The 24,057-nt window shown below is 43.4% G+C and overlaps 2 protein-coding genes across 2 annotated transcripts in view; one reads left to right on the top strand and one right to left on the bottom strand.

The window, feature by feature from the left end:
* The first annotated feature begins 4,916 nt into the window (after window positions 1–4,916).
* TTC4 (tetratricopeptide repeat domain 4) overlaps window positions 4,917–24,057 on the top strand; it is a 23,628-nt gene continuing 4,487 nt past the window's right edge. The window contains exons 1-8 of the mRNA XM_036113993.2: window positions 4,917–5,128; window positions 5,726–5,843; window positions 6,625–6,786; window positions 10,180–10,257; window positions 11,734–11,858; window positions 20,648–20,734; window positions 22,554–22,771; window positions 23,394–23,475. Coding sequence (XP_035969886.2) covers window positions 5,018–5,128; window positions 5,726–5,843; window positions 6,625–6,786; window positions 10,180–10,257; window positions 11,734–11,858; window positions 20,648–20,734; window positions 22,554–22,771; window positions 23,394–23,475 — 981 coding nt within the window. The 5' untranslated portion in view covers window positions 4,917–5,017. The remainder of the gene's footprint in view (window positions 5,129–5,725; window positions 5,844–6,624; window positions 6,787–10,179; window positions 10,258–11,733; window positions 11,859–20,647; window positions 20,735–22,553; window positions 22,772–23,393; window positions 23,476–24,057) is intronic.
* The window catches only part of PARS2 (prolyl-tRNA synthetase 2, mitochondrial), an 18,119-nt gene continuing 15,991 nt past the window's right edge, over window positions 21,930–24,057 (bottom strand). Inside the window, exon 3 of the transcript XR_004924141.2 lies at window positions 21,930–22,822. The gene's annotated coding sequence lies outside the window, so the exon portion shown is untranslated. The remainder of the gene's footprint in view (window positions 22,823–24,057) is intronic.

Raw genomic sequence — 24,057 nt, 5'->3', positions numbered from 1 at the left:
TGTCCCTGAGCCCCCAGCCCTCCTCAGGGGTGGCCACGGCCACAGTCATGCCCCTATAAATGCCACGTGGCTTACCTCTCCCTGTGAGTGTTTCCTCATGGGAGACACTGTGGCTCTGTGCGACTCATCGGCAAGATGAGCGTGGCCTTCACTGTTGACTCGGTCAACATCGACAGACTCACACAGGCTGTTGTGTCCACATTTTATAGGTGGGGAAGCCATGCTCTGAGAGGTGAAGTGGCTTCCTCATGGCCACAGAGCAAGTCTCCTGCCTGCCTCAGTGTCCCCTCCCCCACAGGGAGGGTAGAAGAACAAAGGGGGATGGTGATTGGAGTGGCTTTAGGGGAAGGAAAGGAGAGACTCTCCCACCCCATGACATCGGCACATCCTGGAGCCCTGACCTCTGAGTCCCACTCTCGGGTCTCTGCTCGGAGATTGGCTGTCTCTTATTCGGGTCACATTCACTGAGCACCTCACCTGGACCAGGCCTGCTCTGGGTGCTGGAGGAGAACAAGACCAGTCCCAGGCCCTGGTAATTCATACTCTGAAGCAGGGCTTCTCAAAAGGGGTGATTTTGACCTGTGGGGAATATTTGGCAATATCTGGAGACATTTTTGTTGTTGGATGGAGCCCAGAGACGCTGCTAAACATCCTACAGTGCACAGGACAGGCCCCACAGTGAAGAATTATCCATCCCAAATGGTCAAAAGTGCTGAGGTTGAGACACTTTGGTCTAATGGAAGTATCAGAGACATGGAAAGACACCAACAGCCCAGTGCTGTGATGAAGGAACTCATGGGAGCTGTGAAGTCCAAAGGATGTACATAGGCCAGCAGGGAGTTGGGGTGTCAGGGAAAGCTTCCCAGAGACAAGACCCCCCATTAGGGGGCTTGGAAAGATGACCACATGGTGGGCGTATATGGAGGAGAGCAAGGCACACGGGACCGAGGACCAACTGCTGATACGTAGGTTCAGTGGATCCTAGAGTGCGTGTGGGGGGAGATCAGGGCCAGGGCCAGGTCCCTAAGGCCTTGGAGGCTGTGTGAAGGAGGGAGACTTCAGGGAGCAGCGGGAAGGCATGGTGTAGTGTTAAGCCAGGGAGAGATGTGTGCAAATATCGGCTTTAGAAAGCTGCTTCCTCTAGAGGATCAGGAACCCCACAGACATGGCTGGTGGGAGGGTGGATGGCTGGAGCCCTCTGGACACGAATCTGTCACTGTTCAGTGGTACTAAGTTTATGCATGCTGTCACCTGGCAATTCCACTCGTGAGCACACACCTTGGAGCTCGTCCCACAGGTCCGTAAAAGAGACGTGTGAGGAAGTCTCCTGCAGCATTATTTGTAGTGCCCGGGAGAGGAGGCAGCCTGGGCATCCCTGGTCGGGGAGGGAATGGGCACCGTGGAGCCCGTGCAGCAGTTAGAGGCCGAGGGGGTACGTGGTGCAACACGTGGGACCTAAAACCTCCTGCTGAGGAGGAAAGTACCTAAAAAAATGCATGCACAAAAGAAGTCACATTTTGCAAGAACACTTACAAACTGAAAATACACATTAAAACACACAGTGGTGGGAGGGAGTAAGGAGGGCTCTGGGACATAAAGGGGAATAAATGATAAAAGGGAGGGGAAGAACACTCACTCTGTGGTGGAAGGAAAGCAGGGGGAGGGCAGTGAACAAGGACACAGGGAGGCTTGGCTGGAGGCTTGGGGGAAGGACAGCAGGGTAGGATGGAGAGGGAGACCGGACCTTCAGGAGATGGGAGAAGAGGAATTTTCAGAACCTGGTGGTTGACAGGATGGAGAAGGGGGGAGGGAGAGTGAGGTGCTGAGGTGGTGCCTGCATTTCTGGGCCGATGACTGGGTCCAGGGTGTCCCCCACTGGGTGGTCTCTCGGGACCAGAAGCAGGTTCAGGGGGAGAGGAATTCAGGCTGGATGTGGTGAGCTTGAGGGGCTTGGCATCACAGTGGTAGAGACATCTGCTGGGTGGCTGGCCGCACAGTGGGAGGCTCGGCAGAGGGACTTGGAATGGAAACAGGTTTGGGATTCCTCGCAGACAGGGCTGAGGTGAGATTCCCTGGGCGAGGGTGTAGAGTACATCTAAGCTCCTGCTTGGATGAGGAACCCATGAAGTTGACCACACAATCATCTGCCAATAAATGATAGGCAAAGACCATCAGGGCCTACGAGGGAGCAGGAAATGGGGGTGGTCCATGTGCATAACCTTTTCCGTTGCCAAGAATGTTCATGAGCATGGCCTGCTTGGAGGCTCACAGCAGCCATATGGAGTTATGGAGAAGGCAGGCTGGCTTTACTGCCTGTGTTCTACAGGTGAGGACAGGGCTTGACGATGAGCGGGCCTTGTCCAAGGTCATGCAAGAGGATCAATAGAAGTGTGGGTCCCAAAGGTCTCCCAACTCCCATGTCGAAGCCCTTTCCACCCAAAGACACTGCTGCTTTCATTGGCCAGAACCTAGGTCTGGGCTGGTCTTGACAATCGACAGCTGCCACATTCTGGGTCCGTGTGGCTTTGAAGCGTAACAGAGGCTGACAGTGTCAGTAATTGGCCAAGGCCCCCAAGTAGTCTTGAGTGGGAAGGGCCCAAGAGCACTCAGCAAGTCACTTCCCTCACTTCCTGAGCCTCCCCCATCATCGCCTGTAGAATGAATTCTTGCCTCACAGGGTTTTTTTTTTTTTTTTTTTAAGATTTTATTTATTTGACAGAGACACAGCGAAAGAGGGAACACAAGCAGGGGGAGTGGGAGAGGGAGAAGCAGGCTTCTTGCGGAGCAGGGAGCCCGATGCGGGGCTCGATCCCAGGACCTGGAATCATGACCTGAGCCAAAGGCAGACGCTTAATGACTGAGCCACCCAGGCACCCCGCCTCACAGAGTTTTATAGGAATCAAAACATGGAAGCCAAAGGATTTGTAGGCTCTGTACCCAAGAAGGGAAAAGACAATGAAGAGGAGAGTAAGAATGGGAACCATTAGGGAGCAGGCTGGAGGAGGAAGTGTGGAAAAGGAGGCTCAGATTTGGAGGAGAGGAGGCCCTTGGACCAGGTGTTCTGCTGGGCATGGGTGGGCTAGAAGGGGAAAGACACAGGTGTGGTCCTGGAAGGCTCACGGCCCTCTGTACGTCATCCTTAGCCCTGCTGTATCTCTCACCCTGGGATCAGATCATGACCAAGCCTGCCAGTTCCACTGCTTGGCCTCCCATCTCTTCTCTTCCCTGGTCTCTCATCAGCAGCCTTGTCAATCTCTTAATCCAGCCTCCCCCCCATCAATCCTTCACCTGGCAACCCAGGCCTTCCTAAGACAAATTTGCCCTTAGGTCTATCACTGGCTCACTATCCTCTGCAAGATAATGGGCTACAAGATAAAGGCCTGACTGCCCTCTGGCCCCCATTCACCTTGCTGGCCTTTCCTCCTGACTTTTATGGTACCCAGCATGCCAGGCTCTTGCACACCACCATGCCTCTCTGCACAGGGACTCTGACAGCTGCCTAAAATGCTCAACTCCCTTCCAGCCTCCAACCATCTGGGGAGACCTTCCTCATCTCTGCTCTCAGCTCTGCAGAGAACTTGGGTCTGTGAAATCTTGCTGACTCCCCGAGGTAACACCCACCCTTCTGTGCCTCCACTGTGCAGACTTGTGGAAGTGCTTTAGATTGGCCTGCTGCCTATCTGCCTATCTGCCTAGCCTTCTAGACCAGGCTGTGGGCTCCCTGAGCCTATAGCACCCATGGCTGCGGGAGGGCGCACCCGTCCTGGAGATCTTGTTTCCATTTCAGCTGGGGTGGATAGGGAGGTGGTTAACCTCAGAAATAGGCATGGCTGATCACATAGCCCCTTTTCTTGAAACTCTTCAGAAGGTACCACTGCACTCTTAGGAAGACCCAAGTCTTCAGAATCACTACCCATCATCCCTCCTACCTCACCTCCTCACCCTCCTTCTCATTTTGTTCCAGCCACCCCCACCCCCAGCTCCCCTCCCTGGGGCTGGGCACTGCCAGTCCCCTCCCTAAAGAATGCTCCTCCCCAGACAGGCCCTGGCCACTCTGGGATTCCTCCTTTGCTTGAATGCATGTATACCCAGTTTAAACTGCACCCCCACCCCCTCATTAGGGACGCCTGGGTGGCTCAGTCAGTTGGGTCTCAAACTCTTGATTTCGGTTCAGGTCATGACCTCAGGATCGTGAGTTGAGCCCGCATCTATCTCCCTGCTTAGCGCGGAGTCGGTTTGGGATTCTGCCTCTCCCTCTGCCCCTCCCCCTGCACACATGCGCACTCTCTCTCTCTCTCTCTCTCTCTCTCAAATAAAAAATCTTAAAAAAATAAAATAAAAACTTTTCCCCGATAGCTTTTTCTAGCACCTGACAACCTCTTACATCTTATTTGTTTACTGTCTGTCTTTCCCCACTATCTTATCAACTCCTGGAGAGCGGGGTTTACCCAGCGACCATAATAGACCTGAACACACAAAGAACTTAGGAAACATATATTGAATGGCTGAACAAATGAGCGAATGAGGGGCGCCTGGGTGGTTCAGTGGGTTAGACGTCTGCCTTCCGCTCAGGTCATGATCCCAGGGTCCTGGGATCGAGCCCCACATCGGGCTCCCCGCTCAGCGGGAAGCCTGCTTCTCCCTCTCCCACTCCTCCTGTTTGTGTTCCCTCTCTCGCTGTGTCTCTGTCAAATAAATAAAATCTTTAAAAACACACACACACAAATGAACTAAGTGATAGTGGGCACTGTGGGGCGCCGGGTTTATCCACCACCCCAAACACTCGGGGGCGGGGCGGGGCGGGGCGGGGCGGGGCGGTGGCCCGTTGAGGGGAGGGCGGGGCGGGGGCGGTGCTGGCCGGGGAGGGGCGGAGCCGGCGGCCGGGCCCCAGGAGGGCGGAACCCGAGGCTCGAGGGCGGGCGCGGCCCGGAGGACTGAGGGAAAGGCACCCGCGCTGCCGGAAGTGGGCGCGCGGTTCTCGCCACCCTGACCGTGGCGGGAGAGCTGAGGAGTCGCCATGGAGCTACTTGACCCGGACGCCGCCGGCGAAGATGCCATGGACTCGTTCCTAGAAAAGTTCCAGAGCCAGCCTTACCGTGGCGGCTTCCACGAGGACCAGTGGGAGGAGGTGGGCGGCCCGGGGCCCCGCACGTGTGTGGGGGCGTCGTCCCGACGCCTGGGGCGGGCGGGCGCCTCCCGCACCCCCGGTCCCCCCGGCCCTGCCAGCGGAAAGGTGGTTTCCACCTGGGACTGTTAGAAAATGGGACTCGGGGTTTTGAGGGCAGTCTTCAGCTGCCAGTACATTTAGGAGTCTAGGTTTTGGAGTCAGACAGACCTGAGACTCCACCATTTGCTGGCTCAGTTACTTAACTTCTCTGAGCCCGTGTCCTCATTTGTAAAATTTCCCTAACTAGAGCCACAGTCTCGTAGCATTGCGGCGAAAATGAAGGGATATGGTGGGTGAAGTGCCGGGAACATAAGAGCGTTCCATTAATGGTGATTCCCACCGCCCTTGGAAGAGTGTGAGCACCGAAAGAATCGTTAGAGACCCTTGCCCTGCGCTCTCATCTTACACTTGGGAAACTGAGGCCTGGATAGGGAGAGAGATAGCTAACCATGACTTGCAAATCATGATGAGAGAGAAAACTTTGATACAGAGATGTGGAATTGGATCTACCCTGTGGAAAATCTTATTCCTATAGTTCATTCTTCTCTTCATCTCCAGGAATTTGAAAAGGTCCCCCTATTTATGAAGAAAGCGCCATCTGAAATTGATCCCAATGAGAATCCTGACTTGGCTTGCCTTCAGTCAATTATTTTTGATGAAGAGCGATCTCCAGAAGGTATCTTACATGAGTCTAATATTTGTTTTGTGTCTCCATTGAATTGAGGTAAAGAGCGAGTCAGAAAGTTTCTGATAACAAGAAGTAGTTAGCCTGGGCTAACTCGTCACTATTTATTCCACATATACAACCCCCCCCCCCCCGCCCGCCCATACCTACTAAATGCTAGGCTTTGGGGATAAAGGGATGAGTAAGATTGCCCTCAAAGGTCTCATGCTCCATTTAAAAAAAAAATCTCATGCTCCAGTGGATAGCCAGATTGTCCCTTGTGTATGTGGTAAGTGCCAACATGTGGCTATGTACTAGGTGCGGCGGGAACACTGAAGTGGGGGAGGTAGGAATGGGCTCACAATGGATTGGAAATCTGAACTGATTCTTAACAATTTTGTAAGCTCTTACTAAGGTGAGGAGAGGGGAATTTGCATTCCAGGGAATAAAATATAAGCAAAAACAGAAGTATAATTTCCCTCTATTTCTTCAGTAATTAAAAAAAAAGTCCTTCAAGAGGTAGGATAAATATACTTTTTTTCTTTATGCATCTTTTTTTGGTAAGGATCCAATCTACCTTGTAAGATATTTGAAATTGATTGTAGCATTAAGTACACATGACTTTGCTTCTCCATGTTGATACCCAGTTTTACAGGATTAATTTTGGAGTTTCCTTTATTGGTTTCTTTTTATTTGGTTTATCATATGTAACATTATTGTATGATTTAGAATCTATTTTTAATGAGACTTTAAAAAAATAGGAAATAGTGATTATTTATTCTCTTCTTTGCAGAACAGGCCAAGACCTATAAGGATGAGGGCAATGATTACTTTAAAGAAAAAGACTATAAAAAAGCTGTGATTTCGTACACTGAAGGATTAAAGAAGAAATGCACAGACCCTGATTTGAATGCTGTCCTTTATACCAACCGGGCAGCAGCACAGTACTATCTAGGTAATTTATTCTATTATTTAGTGCTTTCTAAAGAATTAACTTATGATAAAAGCCATTATGATGGCTAGTGCAGAGTTTGAGAGTGTCAGAGGAAGAGCTGCTTATCCCAGAAAGCTAGGCTAGTTTACTCTAATTGAATACTGATCTTCCAGGTAGACTGGCTGAAAAGGGAAACCAGATAGATTGTATAATTCTTACTCTCTGAACCAAATGCCACATACCTTAATACATGAATTGGTATGATCTGAGATTTTTTTTTAGCCCAAATGCTTTTCTCTTAAAAAAAAAATGTGTTTTTGGTTTTGGTTTTTGGCCTTTTACCCTCTTCTGAAGGATGCTAGAAGGATTCAAGCAAAGAGATGTTTGTGTGAGAGAAACTATCTTAAAGGGAGAATTTTTCAAAGAGTATTCTGTGGGACCTGAAGTGAAAAATATTCTTTGGAAAGTGCTGCTGCTTTGTTGGAGATTGCAGTGCATAGTATGTTAAAGATGCTGAGATGACCTGCAGCAAAGAACTTTACCCTTTGATTCTTAAGTTTTGTAAGCCCCCTTTTCAAGTAACACTAACTAACATGCAGGACTCTTCTGCACACGTGACTTTGGGAAACACTCATTATTAAGGAGACCTGGGGCCTCTGAGGGGCTGGTAGAGAATAAGACTTGCAGTCTAGCTGGGATGAGTCTGCTGGGACTCATCACCATTTGAGCAGAGTTTCTCCCCAACCATAGTCTGCTCCAACGGTTGTCTCCTTTTGCATGTTTCATTATAAAATTCTAAATAGTAAGAGTGGTATAGAACTTTAGAGATTATTTGGGCCAACCAACCCCTTCATTTTACATAGGCCCAGAGAGGGTCCCTCTGATAAGTGCGAGAACTTGGACTAGAAACCCATTCTTCTAACTTCTGGAGGAATACATTTTCTTCAGCAGATGAACTCGAGTTCTTGTTCTGTGCTAGGCAGTGGTGTCGCAGAGATGAGTAAGATCTGGCCTTTTCCAGAAGGAGTTTCGTTCATTTCTTTATTCAATCAGTAAATATATATAATATATTAAAATATATATATATAATATATGTATATATTAAAAATATATATATAATATATGTATATATTAAAATATATATATATAATATATATATATATAAAGCATTTATTGTGTGCTAGGCATTGCACTGTGAGCAACAGCTACATAGTTCCTTTCTTTGGGGAACTTAAAGACTGTAGGGCTAATCAGACCAGAAGAAGCACCTTGCGAGAAGAAAACCGTGTGTGTGATGCCAGAGGAGCGGAGGCATAATCATCACAGCCATTCCTTAAATGAGATGGCACCGGTACAGCTCACAGAGCACTTTCACATTTGTTATCCCTCTTGACCTCACAGCACCTATGTAAGGTAGGTGAGGTTAACAGCTTTATCCCTAGTCAGCAGAGTACACAACTGAAGTAAAGTACAGTAAATTTAGTAAAATGAACTGTGTAATGGTGCACAGTGCTAGGATTAGTATGCAGAATCAGGTTTGATTCCAAGTGCACTAAATGGAAAAAACCTTTACCCACACTTCCAGAAGGTACCCGGTGCTGTCAGTTCCTTAGTCCTGGGTACTTTTAGGTTATGCAGTACAACTTGACAGCTTTGGGGCTTTCCCTCTGCTGGCTTAGAATTCAGTTTTCTTAGGCCTGATTAGTCATTTAACCATTGTCCCTTTGTTTTCGAGCTTTAAAATGTGTTCTGTGTTCTTACTCTTGTCTCTGTGGGTTTATGGCATTTTGCGGGGAAGGGGGAGAGTAGTGGAGGTTTAGTTAAATCCTTACGTTCAGTCTACCACCCTTAACCAGAAGTCTTTGGATCTCTTTTATATACATTTTTTTCCATAGTTAATATCATGCTGTTCTTCCAGTTTTGTATTCAGTTCTTTTCACTTAATTTTATAACATAAATAATTTCACCTGTCAAGATATTTTTGAATACTATTTTAATAGCTACATAAAGTTGCATCATTTGGACATACCAGTGTTTACACAGTTGGCTTTACTGTTCTGCTGTTATTGAGTATACAGCTGCTTTTAGGTTTTTTAAAATAATGCAGTAATGAACACAGTTAGTGATAAAGTTTTCCTACGAATTCTGATTATTCTTAAGGCTGAAGCCAGATTTGGCAAACTATGGCTCACAGGCCACATCTGGATTCCTGGCCTCCTGTGAGCTAAAAATGCCTTTTATATTTTTAAAGGATTGTAAAACAAAGAAGAATGTGTAACAGACCATATGTGGCCTGTAAAGCCTAAAATATTTACTATATGGCCCTTTACAGAAAAATTTAGCTGACCTCTGCACTAGATTTTTAGAAGTGAAAATAATAAGTAAATACCAAACTGTTAAGTAATATTTACAGTATAAACTAGAAAGTGAAAATCTACCTCATGCCCTTCTAGTTTGGATAACAGTGTGTTTGATTGCACACTTTTTTTTTTTTTTAAAGATTTTATTTATTTAAGAGAGTGAGTACAAGTTGGGGGGAGGGGCAGAGGGAGAGGGAGAAGCAGACTCCCCGCTCAGCAGGGAGCCGGACGTGGGCTCGATCCCAGGACCCTGAGCAGAAGGCAGACGCTTCACTGACTGAGCCACCCAGATGCCCCTACGCACCTTTTTTTTTTACAAATATATATGTGTGTGTACATATGTCTGTATATTTAGATTGGTTTGTTTTACAAAAAATATTGATATTTTACACATTGACATTATACACCTAGAACCACCAGTTAAAACACAGGCATCCTGTCACACCTTTTACGTGCACATGTATCTCACCCTTTTTAATGGTTGCATAGTATTTAGTCGTGTGGATTTACCATAGTTCATTTAATCATTACTACATTGAGGATATTTAGGGTATCACCAGTGTTTCACAACTCACAGTTAAAACTAATGCTGCAGTTGACATGCTTTCACATTTATCCTTACATATTTGTCCAGGTATTTTTAAGGATAAGTTGTTAGAAGAATATTGTTGGGTCAGAGTATACGCACAAGTGCATGCTAATTTGCTCTCTGATTTACCCTTAAGAGTGCCCTTTTCCCATGTCTTCACCCATCCTGGATATTACCTGTTTTTAATTTTTACCAGTTCCATGTTAATTTTAATTTCTTCAGTCAGTGGTGATGTTGAGCATCTTTTCATGGGCTTGCTAGCCATTTATAGTTGTTCTGTGGGCTTCTAGTGTTACAAATATTTCTAAGACTTGATGAGCACAACTATTATTTTTTTCTAAAAACTATTGCTCTGATTTATATTTCTCTAAGACTATACAAGAATGTCTATGTCTCTACACATGAAATTTTGCAAATATTCTGATCTCAGTCTTGTTTTCTCTTTTACTAAACGGTGCCTGTTAGGCAATTTTCGTTCTGCTCTCAATGATGTGACAGCTGCCAGAAAGCTAAAACCCTGCCACCTCAAAGCAATAGTAAGAGGTAAGTATTGTAGAACTACGGTATGGTTGTCCTTATGGAAAAGTTGGCACTCACTGCACCAAAAGTTGAGGCATTTTAAGTTTCGATATTAAGGTGCTAACATACTAATGAAGTCACCTTATTTTTGCAATCTTGATATTAAGTTCCTGGTCCTTATCAATAGCAACATGCCATTTTTAAAAGAATTTCCCAGAGAATAATATAACCCTTTATATTCTAAGAATTTGTAGAGAAATTGAAACTCCTCATTTTAAATTAGCAATAAAATTAATTAAAATAAAGCAGTTCCAAAAGCCACATTCTAATTTTTTTTTCCAAATTAGCTAATTGAAAGGCGAGATCTTCAAATGCCATGTTAATTAAAAGATAAGTTATGGGACCTTTGCTGATAACTCTGATGCTGAGATGTTCCCAGATTATATTTTCTTTTGTGGTCTGACCTTTCTATGTAATAATAGTGCTTATATTACTTTTATACTTTACCTTTTCTTTGAGAAGCTTAGAGGTGCTTTGTAAACTTTAATTTATTCATCACATATTAATCTTCCTTATAGCCCCACGATCGACTGCTTTATCATAAGCCAAATGCTTTACCAAAGTTATGCATCTTTAGGTATGCATAGTTAGGGGTTTGTATAGGTAGATCCACGTCCCTCAGCTGTAGGGAACGAAGGTACTGTTCAAAGATTGGCAAGTAAAGTCAGTGTAGTCCTGTGGAATTGGGACAAGCTGGCGTCTATAAATCTTGAATTGTCAGTTTTACCTCAGCATGTGACCTTGGCAAGATACCCACTCTGAGTGTCAGTTTGCTCATCTCTGGAAGATGAGGTTGGATTCTGTTGACATCTAAGCCCTTACAGTTCTGATATTTGGAAATTCTGTGGAAAGTCTAAAGAGGCTAACTGGAGAAGAATAAACATGGTGAGAGGAGAGGCAGCTTAACCTGGAAGCCATTAGGAACAATTTTAGGAGAGACCTAATGTCTTTGGTCTTGCCACTGCTTTGATGAATGGCTGAGGTCAGTTCTGTTTTCTGTCTCTATTAAATATCTGAGATGGACTTTATTCTGATTTGCAGATGAGGAACCTGAAGCTTGGAGATGATCAGTATTTTATCTAATGCCTAGTTGGTAAACAATAGCGCCAGATTTCCAGCCCAGATCTGTCTGACTCTAAACCCTGTGCTCTTTGCCATTAAGTTGTAGCCTTCCCTACTTTAAAAGCCCTTAATGTCAGGGAGGCTTACAGGGGTTTTAAGCTGAATGGGCCCTAGAGATCTTTCTGCTCTAAGATACAAAAAATATTCTTCCTTGTCTGGGGAATGCAGTAGAAGGGGCTTTAATCATCTGTTGTCTCTTTAGAATGCTGGCTGGTAGCTGGTGGAGGTTGGGGATAGGTGTGGGGGGGTGGTTCCTGCTCAAGGAGAGCTCTTCCCATGCATATTGTCCACGTATTCTAAGGGTTCTGGGTTCTACAGGTGCCTTATGCCATCTGGAACTGAAAAACTTTGCTGAGGCTGTGAACTGGTGTGATGAAGGGTTGCAGATCGATGCCAGAGAGAAGAAGCTTCTGGAAATGAGGGCTAAAGCAGACAAGCTGAAGGTTGGCAAAATCATTAGCCAGTTGGCATTTATTACTTAGCACTAATTAATTAGTATTTCCCAGATTGTGTCTTTTGGGTCATTGTCAACTTTTTCTTCTTTAAAAACAAAACCCAAAACTATTCCCTACCTTTGGAACTCTGGAGGACACAAACAAATAAAGACATAAATAAATAGTTATAATGTGACAGAGGCAAGCAAGAATATATAGTATATATAGTATCTGCCGATAGCAGAGAAGGTTTGTCGAAAGAGGTGATGTCTGATCTCTTGAAGACTGAGCAAGAGTTTACTCCACTGGAGGGTGGGGGTGAGGAGTGCAGAACATTCCAGAAAGGAGAAAGCATAACCATCGGCAAGTCCTTGATATTTCTGAAACTCAGTCCCCTTTTTGAAAATAGTGTACGTAATACATGCCTCAAAGGTTTTTATGAGGATTAAATGAGAAAGTGTGTGTGTATGTTAGCACATTTCTTGACTTACAGTAAGGAGTTGATAAATTTGTGGCTATTGTGATTTGAATAAATAAGAAATGGCACAAGACTGCCATAATGTAGTCTGCACACTATGTAAATCTCTTGAAAGAGAGCAGAGGAAATGACGGAAACATTTAAACAGGGGCGCCTGGGTGGCTCAGTCGGTTAAGTGTCCGACTCTTGATTTCGGCTTGGGTAGTAATCTCAGGGTCCTGGGATCGAGCCCTGCGTTGGGCTCCCCACTCAGCAGGGAGTCTGCTTGTCTCCTCCCTCTGCCCCTGTTCATGCGTGCACACGCCACGCTCTCTCTCAAATAAATCTTTAAAAAGAACATTTAAACAAATCCTTAAGTTTCTACAATATTGTGTAACTCCCAGCTTTAAGACATCTATAACTTGCTGATGAAATGCACATAATAACAACTGATGATAATAACAGAATACCATCACTACCAAAAATAATGTCCAGCATTTAGCATTTACTGTGTGTATCTTCCAGGTGCTATTTAAAATTTTTTACTTTTATGAATTCATTTAAACCACACAACAACCCTATAAGGTAGGAACTATTCTAATTCACCTCTCAGTAGTGAGGTAGACTAAAGCACAGAGAGATCAGGAAGCTGCCTGAGTCACATAGCTGTGGTGAAGATGGGTGTCAGAATCAGGCAGTCTGGCTCTAGAATCCTATGCAGTACTGCCTTACATGTCTGTTCAGTACAAAGCCAGAACTAGACTTCAGTCTGATTCCTGGTCTAGGTCTGTCTTCATTACTTACACTACGGAAGGGGAATTTTCAGTGCTATGGGAGCCTGTAGCTCCCATGCAAAGGGGTAGGTTTTAGAGGTCATTCTGGTTATATAAAATGGTAGAAAAAGTAGATAATCTGGTGACTCACAAGGCTCGGTAACAGAATTCTGAGCCTAGGTGACTGGGTATGGGCCAGAATTTCTAAAAGTGGTGTATATAGGAGAGAATGTCTAAAGGGCTACTGCGGAAGGACATAGCCAAGTTAATCCACGGAAAAACCCTTAGTGGACCTAAATGAAAGCTTTCAGATCCTATAGCACAGGCGCAGTTTTTTTTTGTTGTTGTTGTTTTGTTTGTTTGTTTTTGCAGATATCTTTTTTAAAATTTAAATTCAGTTAATTAACATATAATGTATTATTGGTTTCAGAGGTAGACGTCAGTGATTCATCAGTATTATAGGATACCCAGTGCTCATTACATCACATACCCTCCTTAATGTCCATCACCCAGTTACCCCATCCTACTACCCTTCTCCCCTCCAGCAACCCTCAGTTTGTTTACTATGATGAAGAGTCTCTTACGGTTTGTCTCCCTCTCTGATTTTGTCTTTATTTTTTCCTCTCTTCCCTTATGATCCTCTGTTTTGTTTCTTAAATTCCACATATGAGTGAAATCATATGATAATTGTCTTTCTCTGATTGACTTATTTCACTTAGCATAATACCCGCTAGTTCCATCCACGTTGTTGCAAGTGGCAAGAATTCGGTTTTTTTGATGGTTGAGTAGTATTCCATTGTGTATATGCCACATCTTTTTTTTTTTTTAAGATTTATTTATTTATTTGTCAGAGAGTGAGCAAATGAGCGAGTGTGCGCATGTGCGCAAGAGCACAAGCGGGGGAGCGGCAGGCAGAGGGAGAAACAGGCCCCCGCCCGATGCAGGACCCAATCCCAGGACCCTGGGATCATGACCTGAGCTGAAAGCAGACGCTTAACTGACTGAGCCACCCAGGCGTCCCCATATACCACATTGTCTTTGTCCATTCATCTGTCGTTGGGTGTCTGGGCTCTTTCCACAGTTTGGCTATTGTGGACATTGCTGCTATAAACACTGGGGTGCATGTGCCCCTTCAGATCATTACATTGGTATCTTTGTGGTAAACACCTAGGAGTGCAGTTGCTGGGTCGTAGAGTAGCTCTATTTTCAACTTTTTGAGGAACCTCCATACTGTTTTCCAGAGTGGCTGCACCAGCTTGCATTCCCACCAACAGTGTAGGAGGGTTCCCCTTTCTCTGCATCCTTGCCAACATCTGTCGTTTCCTGACTTGTTAATTTTAGCCATTCTGACTGGTGTGAGGTGGTATCTCATTGTGGTTTTGATTTATATTTCCCTGATACAGATGCACAGTTAAAGATTTCAGGGCCCCAAAGCCTGACACTGGGTATGGGTGACATTGCTTGCTGAGTGTCAGTTTATCCTATATCTGAGTATAAATTGACTCTGGATTCCTACGTGCTTGGCTTATGTAAACAATGTATCTTATATGCCTATATTAAAATCAGAACAGCCATCAAGGCAATGAATATTACCAGAAATAAAGCATGGCTGTGTTAAATGATATAAGGGTCAGCTAATCAAGAAGATTTAACAATTCTAAATATGCACGTATCTAATAACAGAACCTCAAAATATAAGAAGCAAAAAAATTGAGGGAGACAAATCTACAAATAGGTGTAGATGTCAACATCCCTGTCTCTCAGTAAGAGAGATAGAACAAGTAGATAAATCAGTAAAGAGAAGTGATGTCAGCAAAAATGGCCAAATAAAGACCTAAAATTCTTTACTTCATAAAGTCTATGGAAAACTGGCAAAAATGGTCAGAGTCACTAACTTTTTTCAGAGCTCTGAAATGAGCCAAAGGCTTGCAGCAATCTGGGGAGTGTTTATTCAAGAAAAATGGCTGCACCTGCATAAGCACAGCAAGCTTTGTGACATTTTAACTTTCCCTATTCCCATCTCCTCCCTCCCTGGTACCACAGTACCCTTGAAAGAATCATGGTGAAAATGAGCAGCCCAGCACCACCAGAGGAGGCAGATTGGATTAGAGCTCGTTCAAAGCCCCATTCCCAGGGAATTGCCATTATTGGACCATCTGGGTGGTCTCCTAGAAGACCCCACTCATAAGGCGGATTTTATTTGACTCATCTTGGAGCTATCCCAGTATGAAAAGCTTTTGGCGGGGGGCTGGGAAGGAGGGATGTGTAAAACAATTAGAAGCAGTTATTTAAGATTGCAGCTGCCTGAGATAGTGAACAACAGGGCAAACAGTAGGCTTAGAAGAATATTTAAAAGGAAAAGCTGGGGAATGAGATTCTTCAGGGGCTTTGAAAAGCTCCAACATATTCTAGGAGATCTGCAAGGTCACTTGTGTGTCCAGGGCTATGCATGTGCTCAGGAAGGATCTAAGAAGGCCTAAGCTCTGACCTCTGGCTGACTTGCAGTCTCTGTAAAAGTAGTAAGTGAAGGCTGAGGCTGAATTGTAAACTGTTTGGGTGAGTGTTGAAGGTGTGTCACAATATGCACGAGAGAGCCCCTCAGCTAAGAGTGGGACACTTTTTGGCTTCAGGCATTCAGGGAAATCTGTCCAATCATTAAGGACTTTAGTGGTCACATAAAACCAAATACAGGCTTTACAGAATTAGTTCAGGAAAGTACCTAAACAGTAACAACAGCAGTATCAAACACTGGAGAGGAAAGAGAGAGAATTCAATTTCCAGAGTTACCACATTGTATTATTTTAAATGTCTGGTTTTCAATACAAAATTACAAGACATGCAAAGAAATAAGAAAATATGGCCCATATACAGGAAAAAAAATCAATAGAAAATGTCCTGGAGGAAGCCCAGACATGAGACTTAAAAAGCAAAGACTTTAAACCACACTTTGAAATATGTTCTAGGAAGAAAGCAATGTCTTAACAACTAAAAAAAAATATGAGAACAATGTCTTACCAAATAGAGACTATCAATAAATTGTGAAAAAGAATCAAATAGAAATTCTGTAGTTGGAAAGTATAATAATTGAAAAGTTCATGTAAGGGCTCAAGAGCAGAACTGTGAAGATAGATCCATTGTGATTACCCAGTGTGAGGAACAGAAAGAATAATAAAGAAACATTAAGAGAGGGGTGTCTGGGTGGCTCAGTCAGTTGGGCATCTGACTCTTGATTTCAGCTCAGGTTAAGATCTCAGGGTCATGGGATTGAGCCCCATGTCAGGTTCTGCACTCAGAGGGGAGTCTGCTTGATATTCTCTTCCTCTCTCTCTCTCTCTACCCCTCCCCCCACACCCATGTTCTCTTCTTCTCTCTCTTTAAAATAAATAAATCTTTTTAAAAAAGAAAAGAAACACGAAGAGAGACTGAGGAACCTGTGGGATGCCATCAAGTATATCATCATAGACATGGGAGTCCCAGGAGAGGAGAAGGAAAAAGGGACAAAAGAATATATGAAGATTTAATAGCTGAAAACTTCCCAGATTTGATTTAAAAAAAAGTAATCTACCCTTCCAAGAAACTTAAACTCCACGTAGGATATACTTGAAGAAATCTACACCCAGACACATCATAATCAAACTCTTGAAAGTCAAACATGAGAATGTTAAAAGCATCAAGAGAGAAGAGACTCTTCACATACAAGACATCCTCAATGAAAGTAACAACTGAGGGATGCCTGGGTGGTTCAGTTGGTTGAGCATCCAAATTTTGACTTTGGCTCAGGACATGAACTTACGGTTGTGAGATCAAGCCCTGCGTAGGGCTCTGTGTTGGGCGTGGAGCCTGCTTAAGATTCTCTCTGGCCCTCTCCCTCTGCCCCCTCCCCCAAAAGTAACAGCTGATTTCTCATCAGAAGCCATGGGAGCCAAAGGGCCATGGGTTGACATTCAGAGTGCTGAAAGAAAGATTGTCAGCTAAGAATTCTATATACCGCAAACCTATCCTTCAAAAATGGAGAAGAAAAGGAAAACTCTTTAGGTGCAAATGATATGATCTTGTATATAGAAAATCCTAAGGAATTCACTAAAAAAAAACTATTAGAACTAATAGATTAGTAAGCTGGTATGATACATTAATGTACAAAACCCAGTTGTATTCTATAGACTTTTGGTAAATATTCCAAATATGAAAACAATTCCATTTACAATAGCATCAAAAAGAATAACATACTTAGGAATAAATTTAACAGAAGTAGCATAAAACTTATAATCTGAAATACAAACATTGTTGAAAGAAATTAAATCTAAAAAAATGGAAGACCTCCATGGATCAGATCTTAATATTGTTAAGATGAGAATGCTCCCCAAATTGGTGTATAGATTCAGCTCAGTCTGCATCCAATTTCCAATTGGCTGCTCTGCAGAATATTGACCAACTGATTCTAATATTCATACATAAATTTAAGGGACTCAGAATAGCCAAAACAATCCTAAAAAAAAAAAAAAAAATTAGAGGACTCACACTTCCCAATTTCAAATTTTACTACAAAGCTATAGTAATCAAGACATTGTGGTACTGGCAGAAGGGGATAGACTTACAGATCAGTGTAATAGAATTGAGAGCTCAGAAATAAACCCTCATATTTATAGACAGTTGATTTTCAACAAGGGTACCATTCAGTGGGGAAGGAATAGTCTTTTCCATATCTGCATGAAAAGCATGAATTTGGACCCCTACCTCATATTATATACAAAATGGATCGAAGAACAAAGTATAAAACTCTTCAAAGAAAATGTTGGCATTAATTTTCATGACCTTGGATTAGGCATGGTTTCTTAGATATGACACAAAAAGCACAAGAAACAAAAAAGATAAACTGGACTTCATCAAAAGTAAAAACTTGTGCATCAAAGGCTGCCATTGAGAAAGTGAAAAGACAACCCACAGGGTGGGAGAGTATTTATAAATCATATATCTGTTAAGGGACCTTTATCTAGAATATATAAAGAACTCTTAACATCTCAATAATTAAAAGCGCCATTTTTTAGATGGGCAAAGGAGGTGAACAGACGTTTCTCCAAAGAGGATACATAAATGGCCAAAAAGCACATGAAAGATGCTTAACATTCTTAGTCATTAGGGAAATGTAAATCAAAACCACAGTGAAATACTATTTCACGTTAGGATGGTTATAATTTTTTTTAAAGGAAAATAACAAATGTTGAGAAGGATGTGGAGAAACGGAAACCTTCACATGTTGCTGGTGAGAATGTAAAATGACAGCCACTATAGAGAACAGTTTGACAGGGATGCCTGGGTGGCTTGGTCAGTTATGCGTCTGCCTTCTGCTCAGGACATGATCCCAGGGGCCTGGAATTGCGCCCCACATCGGGCTCCTTGCTCCACAGGGAGTCTGCTTGTCCCTCTGCCCCTCCCCCTGCTCGTGCTCCCTCTCGCTCTCTCTCAATAAATAAATAAAATCCTTAAAAAAAACCCAACATTTTGACAGTTCCTCAAAAAATTAACTACAAAATTAACATAAGAACCAGCACTTCCACTCCTAAGTATATACCCAAAGAAATTGAAACAGTATTAAAATAAATACTTGTACAGGAGCGTTCATAGCAACACGGTTCATAATGGCCAAAAAGTAGAAACAATCTCAATGTCCATCAACTGATGATAAATAAAATGTGGTATGTTCATACAATGGAATATTATTCAGCCATAAAGGAGAATGAAGTATGATATACACTGCAATGTAGGTGAACCTCAAAAACACTATGTTAAGTGAAAGAAGCCAGATTTATAAAAGATCACATATTGTATGACTCTCTATATATCAAACATCCAAAATAGGCAAATCTATAGAGACAGAAAGCAGATTACTGGTTGCCAGGGGTTGGGGACAGCGGGAAGTGCAGAGGTGTTTACCTAAGAGAAATGAAAACATGCTCATAAAAAGACTTGTATAATAGTCACAGCCTGTTTTATTCATAGTAATCCAGAAACAGCTCTTGTGTCCAACAACAGGTAAGAGATAAGTAAAGTGTGATACTCATGCAATGGGATATTACTTGGTATAAAAAGAAACCTATCAGTGATGGGATAGGAGGGAGACTGACTACAAAGGGGCATGAGGGAACTTTCTAGGGGATAGAAATGCCCATCTTGATTGAAGTATTGGGTACTTAAGGTATACCCTTGTTTAAACTCATTGAACTATACACTTAAAATCTGTACATTATACCTCAACAAAGTTGATGTTTTTGTTTTTTTTTTAAAGGGCAGCAGACTCCACAGCTCAGGGCTCCTCTGACCTGGCGGTCATTCTACTTTATGTGGCTGCCAAGGCCCCAAACTTCATATGAGACTTCATAATCCACATCACTCACATGTATAGTGTGAATCAGAGTAAAAACAATAGGGGACAGAGTCTGTGTCGTCCTTAATCATTCTCTAATGTGGACCAGACACTGTGGTTTGATGTAGCTCAACTGTAAAGGCAGAATTGGACATAGATTTTAGTGGTGTCCATGGGGTGGAGTACTCTGGATAGTGTAATCAAACAGCAGAAGGGAGTTTTATAGCTCTTTTGGCAGACTGGATTGGAGAAGGAATGGACAAGAGTTATCAGCCATTGTCTTCCTGAATGGGTAGACTTTGTTCACGAGAAATAAAAGATCTGTGTTAGCCTTTGTGGGGAGGATAAGGGATGGTTGGTACTATATTTTAGATCAGAGGTCAGCAAACTGACCCCCAGGCCAAATCTAGCCTGTGGCCTGTTTTTATACATTCTGTGAATTAAAGATGTTTTTCACATTTTTAAAGAGTTATAAACAACAAAAGTAGATAATTTGTGACAGAGAGCATACATGGTCTGCAAAACCTAAAATATTAACCTCTGGCCCTTTACAGAAAAAGTTTGCTGACCTCTGTTAATCTACGATTCTGAGGGTAAGAGCAGAATCAACTGGTTTGGGGCAGATTTGCAAGAAAAGGAAATCTAAATTATATTTCTGCCAGATTAAGTAGACTGATGATGTTTTTCTGTCATGGATTATAATTGGGCAAAGGGCAGAGCCTCTGATAAGTTCTTGCCCTGGGTTTTTCCAGTATTTCCTATACTCCAGCCATCCCAGAGAAGTTGAAATACCCCATAGATCCTGATGTCAGTCCCTCTACCTAGAATGCCCTTTCTCCTTCCTCTGGTGGAATGTTCCATGTCCATCTAAACCCACCTCAGTGGGGCAGAATCCATCACTCCTGTATTTTATAGCACTGGCTTCACATTGGCAGGGTAACACATAACGGACATTTCATTGTTTGTCCCCCTTAGTAGACTGTGAGCTCCGTGGGTATGGGAACTATACATTTTTAAATTTCTGCTGCCACCAGTCCTGGCACCAGACGTGCACTCTTAAAATATTAATTGAACTGAATCAGGCCACTGGTATTGCTTGACACAGGAACCTGGGTTGGACAGATACTGGAGATAGTAAGCAGCAGGCTGGGGTGACAGAAGAGGAAACAAGCCCCCTAGAGCTGATGGGTCTGAATTTCATTTTTAGAGAACTGAGCAGAGGGATATCAGGAAAGCAAAGTTGAAAGAAAAGAAGGAGCAGAATCAGAACGAGGCTTTACTCCAGGCCATCAAGGTGAGTTCTCAGACCTCAGGCCCATATGGTCTTGCTAATCCTCAAGCTTGTTGGGAAACTGTCTTGGGATGCTTTACCTGAATGAATTTGTTCATTTTCTCTTTGCTTTGGTGAAGCAGTGTGCTAAAGGGGCTCTGGAGTCCAGACCCCCTGAGTTCAGTCAGCTTTCCTGCTTGTGTACATATGTTGATCTCAGGTAAGCTACACTGGATAGTTGCTGTGGGTTGAGCATTATTTAATCTTCACAGTGGCCTTCTGAGGTAGATCTTCTAGCTACTGATTTGCTAGATGGTGATGTGGTCTCAGGGAGGTGAAGAAACCTCACACAGCTAATGTGTATCAGAGCCAGGTCCTTGCTCTTAGCTACTGCATCCTGAAAAAATCTGAATTTTTAGGATGTTGCTCCTTTAACAACAACAAAAATTCGACCCTGTCCTTTCTTCCCTGCATTTTAAATGGATGTAGTCTGAGCCAATTCTTATTTTTTTACCTGGATACTGAATACCCAGCAAGTCACCTGTGGAGCTTTGGCTTGCTTGGTCTTCACAAGGGAAATGACACCTGCCATGAGATTGTGGAGTAGGTTCTTGGTTTCATTCTTTGTTGAGTTAAATTATGCACCATTTAAGTTACTTGTTGACTTTGAGAACTTCACACTACTAAGATGCACTCCACTAGTCCCTCCCCATAACAAGCAATCTGTTAACAGGAGTGGGACGGAATACTCCAGATTCTCTTGCTAATCCTCATTCACAGTGAGAGATTTAGTCACATTCTAAAATGTAGAGTATTGGAATGCCCATTCGCATACAGATCTGATTTTGGCTCTCTCCTTTAGTTTGACCCTGCATCTCAAGCTTCATTGTACATAAGAATTACTCTAATAGTCGTATACACAGAACCATATTTTACCGATGGTTTAAAGCAGGAGCCAGTGGATCTGTAGCCAGTGGATCACAGCCCTGCCTATTTGTTTATGTTACTTACGGCTATTTTCACACTATGGTGGCAGAGTCAAGTAGTTAATTTCAGCAGAGACCATTTGGCTCACAAAGCCTAAAATATTTCTGTCTGACTCTTTAAGGAAAAGTTTGCCAGCCCCTGATTTAGCATTGTCAAATCAAAAGTGATTTTGATTGCATGTAACTTTCCCCTCGTGTGCTAGCCTCCACACACATACATAAAGAGACAACTCTTCTGTTCAGACCTTTGATTTATCTTTATTTCCATGAGACAGACAAGATTAGGTCAATGTGCATTATTTTCAGTATTCCATGTCCTAGCTAAACCAGCACACTTGCCATTTTCGTATATGCTACACTCTTGATCTTTTCTGTGCCTTTGCATATTCTGTTCCTTGGTGGTGAATGCCTTTCCATCCTCCCCCCGACCCTTCCAACTTCTCTGCCTTTCATAGTCATTGCTCAGGGCCCAGTATTCCCCAGTCATCTCCAGTCCCCAGGCTGAATTAATTATCGATGGTCTGCACTTCTGCAACTCCACTTCTTACCTTATGTTGTACTTATTTCCATAGTTGTTTGCCCACTAGACCATGAGCGGGGTCTTGAGGGCAGGAACCATGTCTAGCTTTTTTCTGTGATACAGGGTCCAGCATGTGTTAGAATCCTGGTGAAGGTGAGTTATCCAGAATCCTGGTGAAGGTGAGTTATCCCTGCTGTGCTAGGCCTCAGGGGTAATGAAGATGAATTGTGTAGAGCTGGCCTCAGGGAGCTCACAGTATGGTGGTTTCCCTGCTGTTGAAATGGGCTTGCATCCTTCCACACAATAAGGTTTGTGTGTATTTCTGTTTTTAATCCAGGCTAGGAACATCAGGCTAGTCTCTGAAGCTGCTGGTTGGGATGAAGATTCAGACTCAGAAGGTCTAGGTGAGCTTTTCCTGGATGGGCTCAGCTCGGAGAACCCCTATGGAGCCAGGCTGAATGTAGACGAGCAGGGCAGGTTAAGCTGGCCCGTGCTCTTTCTGTACCCGGAGCACGCCCAGTCGGACTTCATCGCTACTTTTCACGAGGACTCCAGGTACTTACTTGCCCAAGAGCCCTCTGTTCTTGCTGGCATGCTCTTTCCTTGCTGTCTCAGCAGAGGGACAAGTGGATTTTTGGTTGAGGAGGGAAGAGAATAGAGGGTTAACAGTCTGGTTTGGCATAACCTTTCTATCCTGGAGCTGATTTCTCCTTTTACTAACTATAACTAGCTTTGCAATGACAGACACAAGTCTCACCATCATCCTGACTGGGCTAGTAAGTAGAGCACCACAGTATTGTTTGTCAAGCACTGACACATATCTCTGGTGAGATACGAAGTCATTCTAGGTAGTATATGCATAGTAACTGAAGTGTGTATTAGAAAAAATATAACTAGCAATTTTAACGTGATTTCATAGGGTTAATGCTTAGAATGTGGCTAAATGTAAGGAATGTTAAGCCTGAGTCAGTTTAAAGAAAATTACTATGTCATAACAGGACAAGTAATACACATCCATTTTGGCTTAAGTCAGATGGTTTTGGCTCAAAATGGCTTAGGCCTGCATTTCATGTTTTGTACATTTTTGATAGCTCTCTGAATGGGTGTCCAGGGACTGTGATGTAGGAAAATAGATCATGAGTTATTGATACCTAGAAAGTACATGTTATATCCTTAGGTTTATTGATCATCTAATGGTGATGTTTGGTGAAACGCCCTCTTGGGACTTAGAGCGGAAATACTGCCCTGATAATTTAGAGGTAAGAGATGTTTTACCTTGTTCCTGGATGAGATATTTTTTGCAGGGGGGTGAGGGGAGCAAGTTTTTACTGCCTTAAAAAAAAAAAAAATTGTGGGCACCTGGGTGGCTCAGATGGTTAAGCGTCTGTCTCCAGCTCAGGTCATGATCCCAGGGTCCTGGGATTGAGTCCTGCATCGGGCTCCCTGCTTCTTGGGAGCCTGCTTCTCCCTCTGCCTCTCTCTCTCATGAATAAATAAATAAAATCTTGAGGAAAAAAAAAAAATTGTGTCGGGGCATCTGGGTGGCTTAGTGGGTTAAGTGTCTGCCTTTGGCTCAGGTCATGATCCCAGGGTCCTGGGATAAGGCCCCATGTTGGGCTCCCTGCTCAGCGGGAAGTCTGCTTTTCCATCTCCCTCTCCCCCTGCTTGTGCTTGTGCTCTTGTTCTGTCAAATAAATAAAATCTTTAAAAAATTCAAAAAAAATTTTGTCAAATGATACAGAACATAAAATTTACTATTTGAACCATTTTTAAGTTCCTGCTTCCATAGCATTAAGTACATTCACATGCTTGTACAACCATTCCCACCATCCGTGTCCACT

Source organism: Halichoerus grypus, chromosome 5, assembly GCF_964656455.1.
Source record: "Halichoerus grypus chromosome 5, mHalGry1.hap1.1, whole genome shotgun sequence".
Lineage (NCBI taxonomy): Eukaryota > Metazoa > Chordata > Mammalia > Carnivora > Phocidae > Halichoerus > Halichoerus grypus.
Note: the sequence above shows the minus strand (reverse complement) of the source record. Positions and strands in the feature narration are given on the sequence as shown.